At 40.1% G+C, this 13297-nt stretch overlaps 1 protein-coding gene across 9 annotated transcripts in view; it reads left to right on the plus strand.

Annotated features, from left to right (window-relative positions):
• Window positions 1-13297, plus strand: part of SLC8A1 (solute carrier family 8 member A1) — a 357511-nt gene that overhangs the window by 311715 nt on the left and 32499 nt on the right. For all 9 annotated transcript variants that reach the window (XM_068972362.1, XM_068972224.1, XM_068972273.1 and 6 more), the window contains one exon: window positions 1330-1605. In XM_068972362.1, the coding sequence (XP_068828463.1) occupies window positions 1330-1605 (276 nt within the window). The remainder of the gene's footprint in view (window positions 1-1329; window positions 1606-13297) is intronic.

A 13297-nucleotide genomic window follows, 5' to 3' on the forward strand; every position in this document is an offset into this window, starting at 1 on the left:
GGTAGGATTATTTGATACTTGATTTTATGCATTGATAGTATCATGTGACATAATTGGCAAAATTGATATGAATGTATCCATTATGTAATTAAGTACTTAAATGGAGTCAGTAGGAATCCAAACACACATTCATTTAACTTAGCCAGCTTACTGCATATGCTGGAGATGAGATCAAACACTAAAGACACAAAAATGAACACATTCCTGCCCTTGATAAGTTCACAGTCACAATGGAGGAACGAACAGGTACAGTCTAGAGACTGGTTCTCAAACTGAGCATGTGCGGGAATCACCTGGATGACTTGTTCAGACACCTCCCCCTTCACCCCCTCACTAGTTTTTTATTTCAGTGGGGCCAGGAATTTGCATTTCTAAAAAAATTTCTTGATGCTGCTGCTACTCTTCTGGGACCACACTTTGAGAACCAGTGATCCAGTGTTATCAGCATTGGGGGGCTCTGGAAGCTTTGAGAAGTTCCCAGCATGGCCAGAGGGAGAGGGGGCAGGGGGCAGGGGGCAGGGAAAGTTTCACAGAGGCAGTGATGTTTTAAAGAAGAAAGAGAGAGGGGTTAGGATATGCCAAACACTGCTGTTGCTAAGTCGCTTCAGTTGTGTCCGCCTCTGTGCGACCCCACAGACAGCAGCCCATAAGGCTCCTCTGTCCCTAGGATTCTCCAGGCAAGAATACTAGAGTAGGTTGCTGTTTCCTTCTCCCATTCCAAGCACATTTGGTTCTAAAGGATAAAAGTAGGAGAAAGTACATCACATACAGTTTTTTATTTTTTAATGTGAATAATTCCATTTGGCCGGGATGAAGTTTGAGTTTGAAGTAGCTGCAGGAGATGAAGCTGGAGAAATATGCAGGGCTCAGAGGGCTCTGTTAGAACATGGTCCTATATGAGATCATGTAGCCATGAATCCCCAGAGCCAGACTCCAAACTGGAAAGAAAGAATCCTGGTAGAAGAATTGTCAGTTATCTTTCATTAAAAGAGGCTTCTTTCCAGGCCTGGACATGACTTTCCTGGTTTGGGGGAGAAATCCTTTTCATTTCTATGAAATGACAAGTCTCACTGGAGGTGACATGGAGTAGAAAGTGTGTGTTGTTTGCATATCTCTGGAACTGGTTGGGGCTTAAGTTTTTGCTGTTGTTCCCTGAAGTATGTCAGTACCTTAATAATTATTTGGTTGATTATGACTGGCTATTGGAAAACCCAAAGCTTCACCCACCTCTCAGGCAAGGGCTAAAACGCCTGGGAAGGAGAAAGTAGGAGAGAAGGGAAGCTGAGAGCACAGGTTTTGATGGAATATCCTCCATCTCTTTCTCTCTAGGGGAAGATGACGATGACGACGAATGTGGGGAGGAGAAGCTGCCCTCCTGTTTTGACTACGTGATGCACTTTCTGACTGTGTTCTGGAAGGTCCTCTTCGCCTTTGTCCCCCCGACAGAGTACTGGAACGGCTGGGCGTGTTTCATCGTCTCCATCCTCATGATCGGCATACTGACGGCTTTCATTGGAGACCTCGCTTCCCACTTCGGCTGCACCATTGGCCTGAAGGATTCTGTGACCGCGGTGGTGTTCGTCGCGCTTGGGACCTCAGTGCCAGGTAGGGAATACATGCCTATGTGATTGCCTCAGAAATGGAAGCCCTTTCACCTTCTTGACCTTTTTGTTTCTGCAGTTTCAAGGGCTGTGCTAACAAACCCAGCTGATGAAAGACAAAAGCCCAAAGCTATGCATGATGTCACTGCCAGAATATTGTCATGGCGTTTCTCAAGGTTAGAAAGCTGGTCAGTGTCCTCATGCTGACAGGGTAGCGTTCCCAGAGGGCCTGCCTGCCTGCCCAGAGACAGCAGACTGATTTGATGGCTAGATTGATAGGTCAGCTTCCTATTACAATTAGAACTTTGAAAAACACAGCTGCAGAATCATCCTTAAGAACAAAATTTCTGTCTTCTATGTATTTAGTCAAGAAGCACTCACTATTTTGTTGGGTGGTTTACCCACTAAGTCATGTCCGACTCTTCCGAACACGTGGACTGTACGCTGCTAGGTTTCTTTGTCCGTGGGATTCTCCAGGCAAGAGCGCTGGAGTGGGTTGCCATTTCCTTCTCCCAGGGATCTTCCCAAGCCAGGAATCAAACCCAGGTCTCCCACATTGCAGGCAGATTCTTTACTGACTGAGCTATGAATATAAACATTTAAGACCTGATACAATATTCTCTTGACCCAAATATTAATGGGAGTAAATAAAAAATTAACATGAAAACAAGGAAAAAGTCATCCTGACCAGAGTTTGAGCAGACCAGATGAACATCCCTTCATGCGTTCCTATAAGCTGAATTTTTCTTCCAATCTACAGCTACAGCTCATTATGTATACTCCCTCTTCTAAGTAAGATAGCCTTCTCCTGAACATTACTTTGAGAGCAATAATTTTCAAACTTTGTTGGGCATCAAAATTACCTTAGAGCTTGATTAAAAAATGCAAGTGCCCGAGAGCCATGGAATCGGAGGGTCTAAAGAAGGGCCCAAAATGTGTGTTAAGCTCACAGGTGATTCACAGGTATATATCAACACATCAGAGTTTATTATAACTCAGGTTCTGGACCCACTCGCCAGCACTGGTTGACATCTTGACAGAGTTCCAGCCTCAGCTGAGAGTAACAAGACTTGTATCTCTATCGACAGAAAGTCAGTGACAAGAGTTGCAGTGGGCTTGGGAAAAGGCGGGACTAGCGGGGAGATATAGCTATTTCCTTCCCACTTTCAGCACTTGCCAGAGCCTTGATAAAAATGCTGTGACTTCTACTGACACTTGACATAGTTGGCAACCTGACTTTTGGGTTTTGAGACTAAAAACAAGCACAGTTGAACCATGATTTCTTGATCGAGATAAGTAATTGTTCTTCTCAGGTATTTATTATCTCCGTGACTATGGATAGATTACTTCTCTGAGCCTCGGTTTTTTCATTTATGAACTAAGGATGACCATACTTAACTTGCAGAATGAGGGTAAGGACTGGGAAAATGCCTGTAAATTATACAGCTAGTAAAGCATCTGGGACATAGAGGGAATTCCATGAAAAAGCAGCGTTTGTGATTATGGTGTTGAATGGCTAACGATGATCTGATGAGTATGAATCCAGACCCTTCAGCCTTGAGAAACAAGGGATGGATGAATTGTCCAGATTTATACTGGTCAGCCACAGCGCTTGGTGTTACACAACTGATTGACTGTTTGAAGGTCTTGATCATGCTGGGCCCAGCATGGTTTGGGGGTCCAGCTGAGTTCATGGAGGAGCCGAGCGATTACAAGCCCACCTTAGAGAGCAGGACTGTGCAAATTCTTCCTGTTGACTGCTGATCCTCAGAAGAGTAGATTCCCCCTTAAAACCAGCTGTTTTCCAATAGATGTGTATTTGGTCTTTAATTTTTTCTAAAAATGACCAGAAATATAGCAAGCAAGAGGAAAACATGAAAATATTCTTCAGTTGCTTTGTTTCGAGAACATGTACACAAGCTGGGAACTAAGCATTATGGTCAGCCCTAGCTCTGTCTCAGGTTACTATAGGAAAATGTCAGGGGATCTGCTTTCCTTAAGGCTTGGGTGCGAAGTCACTGTGCGAAACGGTGCCCAAGTCAGTGCACACTCTTGGCCATGGGTTTAACCCTTGAGGAGAATATGTGCAAATTATGGTAATGAAGGCAAAATTAGATCTCATGACAGTTATTCAAAATTAGCCTGAATTTCTGATAAGTCAGCAATAGGGCCTACCAAATGCATTTCTGACTTTAAAAGGGATTGAAAAAAAATGCTTTCCTACATGAAATCCTTGGGTCCAAAAATATTTTGGGGTGTTTTTCTTTTTTTCTTCATTCATATCAATATCTCAAAGCTGGCTCCTTTTGCTATATATCAGTCTTCCAACATGGCTCTGTATCTCGTATTTGAATGAACCCTTTTGAACATTATTGAAGCCATATGATTAAAATTTCTTGTGTGACATGGAATGTGGATTACAGTAAACTCTAGTGCTTGATGGCTCAGACAGTAAAGCATCTGCTTGCAATGTGGGAGACCTGGGTTCAAGCCCTGGGTCAGGAAGATCCCCTGGAGAAGGAAATGGCAACCCACTTCAGTACTCTTGCCTGGAAAATCCCATGGATGGAGGAGTGTGGTAGGCTGCAGTCCATGGGGTCGCAAAGAATCAGACACAACTGAGCGACTTCACTCATTAGTGCTTGAAGTCATTTGTCCTGCCACTTAAAAACCAGTGCAGAACCCAAGCAGGGGTATCAAGAGGTGAGAAAGCCTGTGGGATGATACAGCAGAGTCATTAGTTGTCAAAATGATTTCCCTGCATTACCATAAATTCTTCCCATTGGGAAGCAGATTTCTTTGCTCTGTTAATGGGAGAATTCCTATAACTTGCTGTAATATTAACTGTGCAGTGTACTCCCCAAACAATATATTCACAGGTAATCTCACGTGATCATATCTATATAAACAGACATTCCCTCCCCCCCACCTCAGAAAACTGCAAATTGTTCATTCAGCATCTTGTTCAATATTTCTGACTTCATCCTTCAGTCCTTATGATTCAGAGCAGTGCTTGACTTCTTAGAGGGAAAAAGATGCTATTCTTCCCAAATGACAAAGCCCATTTGCTATGGGCAAAAAACTGATTCTTTTTACTTACAGCCTACCATTTGTTGGTATTGGTCCTAGAGCACAGCTCTTTCTCTAGGCTGACATCTTACCAGTTTTCCTACGGTAGAAAGGCTCCTGGCTAGTGTTTGATAAGCTGCTGCCTCCTCTGATGTGAGACTGAGATTCTTAGATTGTGATGGCATTTGAGCATTGAAAAGCTTCACTACTAGTCCTCCCGACTCAGGGTAGAATTAAATATCTATGTATCTCATTAATGGTATCTTCTTACCATATTCAAAATCTTGGAAAAAAGAGCTTATGACTTTGCAGATGAGACAGAGCTTCTTCATACAAACTGGTAGTGAGATTTTATTCTTAACCTACCAGCAGAGAAGGACTCCTGACAACCTGTGCCTGTATAAGCTTAAAGAGCCAAACCTGTTCATAGAGGAAGAGTGTTTTCTCCTGACTCACCCTTCCACAGAGCTGCCTTCCTGGAAAAGAAGGGGGCTTCCAAAACAATATGTTCCCACCTCCTCATGTTGGAGTGAACAAGAGCTGGGTCTCCAGCCCTCTTCTTGGTCATGCTCAGCCTCTGGGCCATTGTCCCAGTCTCCAAGTCTTAATTACCATTGACACACCAGTGAGTAACAAGTGTACATCCCCAGCTTCAACTTATCCCTGAGTTCTAGATTCGTATACCAACTGCTTTCCTATATCCATACTGGATGTGTAATTCACAGCTGAAAAGCACCATATACCAAATAGAACTGTTGATTTCTACTGCCCAAGTGCTTTATCTTTCACCCAAACCTATTCTTTCTAGATCTTGCCTTTCTCTGGAAAACAGTATCATCTTCCCAGGTGTTCCTGACTCCTTTGTCCTCATCCCCAGTGAATTTGTTCATAACTCCTGCAGATCTTTCCTCTACCATCTATATTGATCAGACCCACTTAGCTGTCTCTCCCATAGTCATGCTAGTCTAGGCAACTGTTTTTCCTCACTCTAACCCCCAGAGTAGCCTCCTGTCTGTCTCCATGCTTCTTCTAGAGATGGCTTTAAGATGTAAATCAGAGTGCATTTCTCCTTAAAATCTTCTCAGTCTTTCTCTTTCACTTAGGATAAACTTCAAAAGCATCACTCTGGCTTACAAAGACTATGTGATTTGGCCCCTGCCTGTCTGTCCTGTTTACCTCCTTGCCCACTGTTTTTCAGCCTTCCCTGGTGGCTCAGTTGGTAAAGAATCCACCTGCAATACAGGATACCCAGGTTAGTTCCCTGGATGGGGAAGATCCCCTGGAGAAGGAAGTGGCAACCCACTCCAATATTCTTGCCTGGAAAATCCCATGGACAGAGGAGCCCGGTAGGCCACAATCCATGGAGTCACAAAGAGTTGCACATGACTGAGCATAGTCTTTTTACTGTCCTCCATGTGCCAAGTACAGTTCTTTCTCATGGTTTCACTAGCTGTCTAAAATGCTCTTCCCCTTCATTTGCGCAAGACTGGCTGTCTTCAGTTATGTCTCATCCTAAGTATTACCTCTTCAAGAGACCTTCCCTGACCATGCCATATGAAGTAGTCACCTAGTTTTCCTGTGTTATGTCACCCTCTTTGATATTGAGTGTTTATAACTTTCTGGATTTTTTAGTCTGCTTTTGAGTATGATCTTTGGCCTACTCTCCCCATGGAAATGTTTCATAGGAGCAGAAACCTTGCTCTTTTTCTCTATTACATCCCTGGCTCCTAGAATGATTCCTAGTTAGCATATAAGTAATATAGTTGTGTGTGTGCGTGTGTTTGTGTATGTGTGCTGTATATATAAATTAATGTACAACCATTTACACGAATATGCATTGGTCTGTCAGACTGCTTTCTTCATAACACCTTGCTTGTAGAGACAGTTAAGAATTAAAGTTAGAATCAAGGGAGATGAATAACTGTCTCTATAGTGTAGCTTCTTTTTGAAGAATAGGATATATCTGAGTAGGCTATTGTAGTAAGAAGGGGCTAAAGTAAATTTCAAAGCACTAAGCGTATCAGAATGGAAACAATTTTTTCTCGTTCATAATTGTGACTATGGTGGGAACTGTGAGGAGCAAGATATTATCTCTTCATTCTTTGCTCTCCTATAATCTCTGCTTCCAAGACCCAGAACTCAGGCCAGAACTGTTAGAAACTTTAGGTATATTTTGTGGAGTGGTAAACAGGCACTTTGCAGTAGACAGGCATAAGTTCATAACCATGTTATATCACATTGCTTCTCTGGAAATACAGGTTCAAAATACAAAAGGATAATGTGTAAGAAGGAACATTTGGAACCTAGCCTTTTTTGTACTAGGGACCATCTTTAATTGGCAATCTTTTCGCACACAGTAATTTTACTTGAGTAAAACTTGGGTATACTAAGACAAGCCTATACATCAGATTCCAAATATGAACCTTTTTCTTTCATCTCTGGCTCCTTTTAAATCAAGTCAAATAGAATTAAGCATTCTTCTTTAATTACAGAGAAATCTCTGAGATGTTGATGAGTTGCGAGTAGTTCAACCTGAGTCCTGTCTTGGTCTTTCTTCATATATCTTGATTGGGCTTGTGCCCAAAGCTTGCCTACTGCTCACTTCATCTTCTCTTTACTGACTGTTTACTTTGGGGACCAGAACAGTTTAAAAATTGGGTATTCTAGGCCACTGGCCTTGTCTGACTTCTGTTTGCTTCCAGTATTATGATTATCCTTTGAGTTCTGTCAAGTAAGAATTATTTTACCCTAGAGATTTTAAGGCATGAAGGAGAAGGAAATAGACAATTTTGGAGGTTTTGCCCTATTTTCTACCTGAAATCTTTTTTAAAAACAATCTTTATATCAGATCATCTATCATTTTTAAGTTACCACTTCCAGACTTTTAAATACCATAGTGCGTACATGATATAAAACTAGCTATCCTAGCCATTCACTTTGCCCTCTGATGGCAGTGTTAGTAAATATGATCCACGGGGGTATAGAAACAAGAGCTTTTTTTAAAAAAGCTTGATTGGAGTATAGCTCCTTGACAGCGTTTTGTTAGCTTCTGCTGTGTGGTAAAGTGAATCAGTTACACACATACGTATTTGCTCTTTTTTTGACTTCTAGACTTCTACATTTTTTTAATTGAAGGAAAATTGCTTTACAATGTTGTGTTGGTTTCTGCCGTACAACAATGTGAATCAGTCATAATTATGTATACACACATATCCCCTCCATCCTGAACTTCCCCCCAACCTTCTAGGTTATCACAAAGCAGGGTTGAGCTCCCTGAATCCTACAGCAAATTCCCACTGGCTATCTGTTCTACATACGGTGATGTATGTGTTTTAATACTACTCTCTCAGTTTGCCCCACCCTCTCCTTCCACAGCTATGTCAACACATCTGTTCTCTACATCTGTGTCTCTATTGCTGCACTACAAGGTTCATCAGTACCATTCTTCTAGATTCCATATATATGCATTAATATATGCTATTAATCTTTCTCTTTCTTACTTCACTCTGAATAACAGGCTCCAAGTTCATCCACCTCGCTACAGCTGACTCAAATTTGTTCCTCTTTGTGGCTGAGTAATATTCCATTGTATATGTGTACCATATCTATATCCATTCATCTGTCAGTGGACATCTTGACTCTTTTTAAAATTTCCGCCCCATTTAGGTGACCACAGAGCATTGAATAGAGTTCCTTGTGCTATATACAGTAGGTTCTCATTATCTGTTTTTAGTGTATATATATCACTCCTAATCTCCCAATCCATCGCCCACCTTGGTAGCCATGTTTGTTCTCTACATCTCTGACTCTATTTCTGCTTTGCAGATAAGTTCATCTACACAATTTTTCTAGATTCAACATATAATTAATACTAAATGATATTTGTTTTTCTCTTTCTGACTTACTTCTCTCTGAATGACAATTTCTAAGTCCATCCTCATCTCTGCAGATGGTACTACTTTGTTTCTTTTTATGGCCGAGTAGTATTCCATTGTATATATGTACCACACTTTCTTTATTTCTCTGATAAACATTTAAGTTGCTTCCATGTCCTAGCTATTGTAAATAGTGCTGCATATCAGCACCACAGTCATCAAGACAGTATGGTACTGGCACAAAGACAGAAATATAGATCAATGGAACAAAATAGAAAGCCCACAGATAAATCCACACACATATGGACATCTTATCTTTGGCAAAGGAGGCAAGAATATACAATGGAGTAAAGACAATCTCTTTAACAAGTGGTGCTGGGAAAACTGGTCAACCACTTGTAAAAGGATGAAACTAGATCACTTTCTAACACCGCACACGAAAATAAACTCAAAATGGATTAAAGATCTAAATGTAAGACCAGAAACTATAAAACTCCTAGAGGAGAACATAGGCAAAACACTCTTCGACATAAATCACAGCAGGATCCTCTATGATCCACCTCCCAGAATTCTGGAAATAAAAGCAAAAATAAACAAATGGGACCTAATTAAAATTAAAAGCTTCTGCACAACAAAGTAAAATATAAGCAAGGTGAAAAGACAGCCTTCTGAATGGGAGAAAATAATAGCAAATGAAACAACTGACAAACAACTAATCTCAAAAATGTGCAAGCAACTTATGCAACTCAATTTCAGAAAAATAAACGACCCAATCAAAAAATGGGCCAAAGAACTAAATAGACATTTCTCCAAAGAAGACATACGGATGGCTAACAAACACATGAAAAGATGCTCAACATCACTCATTATTAGAGAAATGCAAATCAAAACCACAATGAGGTACCACTTCACACCAGTCAGAATGTCTGTGATCCAAAAATCTGCAAGCAGTAAATGCTGGAGAGGGTGTGGAGGAAAGGGAACCCTCCTACACTGTTGGTGGGAATGCAAACTAGTACAACCACTATGGAAAACAGTGTGGAGATTCCTTAAAAAATTGCAAATAGAACTGCCATATGACCCAGCAATCCTACTGCTGGGCATACACACCGAGGAAACCAGAATTGAAAGAGACACATGTACCCCAATGTTCATCGCAGCACTGTTTATAATAGCCAGGACACGGAAACAACCTAGATGTCCATCAGCAGATGAATGGATAAGAAAGCTGTGGTACATACACACAATGGAGTATTACTCAGCCATTAAAAAGAATACATTTGAATCAGTTCTGATGAGATGGATGAAACTGGAGCCGATTATACAGAGTGAAGTAAGCCAGGAAGAAAAACACCAATACAGTGTACTAACACATATATATGGAATTTAGAAAGATGGCAATGACGACCCTGTATGCAAGACAGCAAAAAAGACACAGAGGTGTATAGCGGACTTTTGGACTCAGAGGGAGAGGGAGAGGGTGGGATGATTTGGGAGAATGGCATTGAAACATATATACTATCACGTAAGAATCGAATCACCAGTCTATGTCCAATGCAGGATACAGCATGCTTGGGGGTGGTGCACGGGGATGACCCAGAGGGATGTTGTGGGGAGGGAGGAGGGAGGGGGGTTAATGTTTGGGATCACATGTACACCCGTGGTGGATTCATGTCAATGTATGGCAAAACCAATACAGTATTGTAAAGTAAAATAAAGTAAAAATAAAAATTTAATTTAAAAAAACAATAAAAATAAAAATCAGATTCATTAAAAAAAATAGTGCTGCATACATCCTTTCAAATTCTGATTTTTTTGATTCAGTTTTGGTTTTTTGATATTGAGCTGCATGAGTTGTTTGTATATTTTGGAAATTAGTTCCTCATCACTTGCTTCATTTATAAATATTTTCTACCATCCTGAGGGTTGCCTTTTCAGTTTGTTCATGGCTTCCTTTGCTGTGAAAACAAAAAGGCTTTAAAAAAAAAAACAAACATTTTATTTTGTTTTGAGGTATAGATGATTAATAGGAGAAGGCAATGGCACCCCACTCCAGTACTCTTGCCTGGAAAATCCCATGGATGGAGGAACCTGGTGGGCTGCAGTCCAGGGGGTCGATAAGAGTCGGACACGACTGAGCGACTTTACTTTCACTTTTCACTTTCATGCATTGGAGAAGGAAATGGCAACCCACTCCAGTATTCTTGCCTGGAGAATCCCAGGGACGGGGGAGCCTGGTGGGCTGTCGTCATTGGAGTCGCACAGAGTCGGACATGACTGAAGCGACTTAGCAGCATAGATGATTAACAATGTTGTGATGGTTTCAGGTAAATAGCGAAGGGACTCAGCCATACATAAACATGTATCCATTCTCTCCCAAACTCCCCTCCTATCCTGGCTGCCACATAACATTGAGCGGAGTTCCATGTGCTATACAGTAAGTTCTTGTTGGTTATTCATTTTTAATGTAGCAGTGTGTACACACTCATACCAGACTTCCTGACTATCTCTTCCTCCCAGGAAACCATAAGTTCATTCTCAGAGTCTCAAAATCTGTTTATATTTTGAAAGTAAGTTTGTTTAAATCATTTCTTTTTAGATTCCACATATTAGGGATGCCATACAATATTTCTCCCTCTCTTTCTGACTTACTTCACTAAATATGACATTCTCTGGGTCCATCCATGTTGCTGTTAATGACTTTATCTCATTCTTTTTAGTGACTGGGTAATATCCCACTGTATATATGTACCATGTCTTCTTTATCCATTCCTCTGTTGATGGACATTTAGGTTGATTCTATGCCTTGTAATATGCCTTGGCTATTACAATGAATATTGTAATGAATATTGAATTAATATTGGGGTGCATGTATCTTTTCAGATACATGTATCTTTACAGCGTTTCTAGGTTATCACAAAGCAGGGTTGAGCTCCCTGAATCCTCCAGGACTGCAGGGTCACATGGTAGGTCTATTTTTATTTTTTAAGGAATTTCCATACTGTTCTCCATAGTGGCTGTACCAATTACATTACTACCAACATTGAAGGAGAGCTCCATTCTCTCCACACCCTCTCAAGCATTTATTATTGGTGGATATTTTTTGGACAGCCATTCTGGCTGGTGTGAGGTGACATCTCATTGTAGTTTTGATTTCCATTTCTCTAATAATGAGTGATGTTGAACATCTTTTCATGTGCCTATTGGCTATCTGCATGTCTTCTTTGGAGAAATGTCTGTTTAGGTCTTCTGCCCACTTTTTGAGTGGGTTGGTTTTTTTTCCTGCTGTTAAGCATCATGAGCTGTTCTGTAAATTTTGGAGACTAATCTGTTATCAGTCACGTCATTTGTAAATATTTTCTCCCAGTCTGTGGGTTGTCTTTTTATTTATTGTTTCTTTTGCTATGTAAAAGTTTTGAGTTTAAGTAGGTCTCATTGTTTATGCTTCTTATTTCCATTACTAGCCAGTGAATCAAAAGAGATCTTGCTATGATTTATGTCAGAGAGTGTTCTGCCTGTATTTCCCTCTAAGTTTCATAGTATCTAGCCTTACATTTAGATCTTTAATTCATTTTGAGTTTATTTTTGTGTACAGTGTTAGGAAGCATTCTAATTTCATTCTTATAATACATGTGGCTGTCAAGTTTTCCCAGCACCACTCATTGAAAATATTGTCTTTTCTCTGTTGTGTATTCTTGACTCCTTTGTCACAGGTTAGGGGGCCATATGTGTGTGGGTTTATCTCTGGACGTTCTATCCTGTTTCATTTATTTACATTTCTCCTTTTGTGTCAGTACCATAGTGTTTTGATAACTGTAGCTTTGTGGTATAGTCTGAAGTCAGGGAGCCTGATTCCTCCAGCTCCAATTTTTCCCTCAAGATTGCTTTGGTTCTTTGGAGTCTTCCATTCATATTTTGTTGTAACTCTGTGAAAAATACCATGAGTAATTTGATAGGAATTGCTTTAAATCTGTAGATTGCCTTGTGCAATAGAATAATTTTCACAATATTGATTCTTTCAATCCAGTGACATGGTTTATGTTTCCATCTGTCTGAGTCATCTTTGTCTTCTTTCATCACTTTCTTATAGTTTTCCAAGTACACTTCTTTTACCTCCTTAGGTAGGTTTATTCCTAGGTATTTTATGCTTTTTAACACATGGAATATGGGATTGTCTCCTAAATTTCTCTTTTGATCTTTCATTGCTAGTGTTCAGGAATGCGAAAGGTTTCTGTGCCTTTATTTTTTTTCCTGCCATTTAATCAGATTTGTTGCTGAGCTCTAGTAGTTTTCTTGTGGCATTATAATTTTTTATGTATAATATGTCATATGGAAACCGTAACAGTTTTACTTCTTTTCTAGTTTGGATTCCTTTTATTTCTTTTTCTTATCTGATTGCTGTGGCTAGGACTTTCAAAACTATGTTGAGTTATAGCGGCAAGAGTGGACATCCTTGTCTTGTTCCTGATCTTAGAGGAAATACTTTTAATTTTTCACCATTGAGAATGATGCTCGCTATGGATTTATCATATATGGCTTTTATTATATTAAGGTAGGTTTCCTCTGTGTCCACTTTATGGAGAGATTTTATCATATGCAAATGTTGAATTTTGTCAGCTTTTTATGTCTCTATTGAGATGATCATATGGTTTTTAACTTTAATTTGTTAATATGGTGTATCACATTGATTGATTTGCATATATTGAAAAATCTTTGCATCCCTGGGATAAATCCCACCCAATCATGGCTTCT

Source organism: Capricornis sumatraensis, chromosome 1 (assembly GCF_032405125.1).
Source record: "Capricornis sumatraensis isolate serow.1 chromosome 1, serow.2, whole genome shotgun sequence".
Lineage (NCBI taxonomy): Eukaryota > Metazoa > Chordata > Mammalia > Artiodactyla > Bovidae > Capricornis > Capricornis sumatraensis.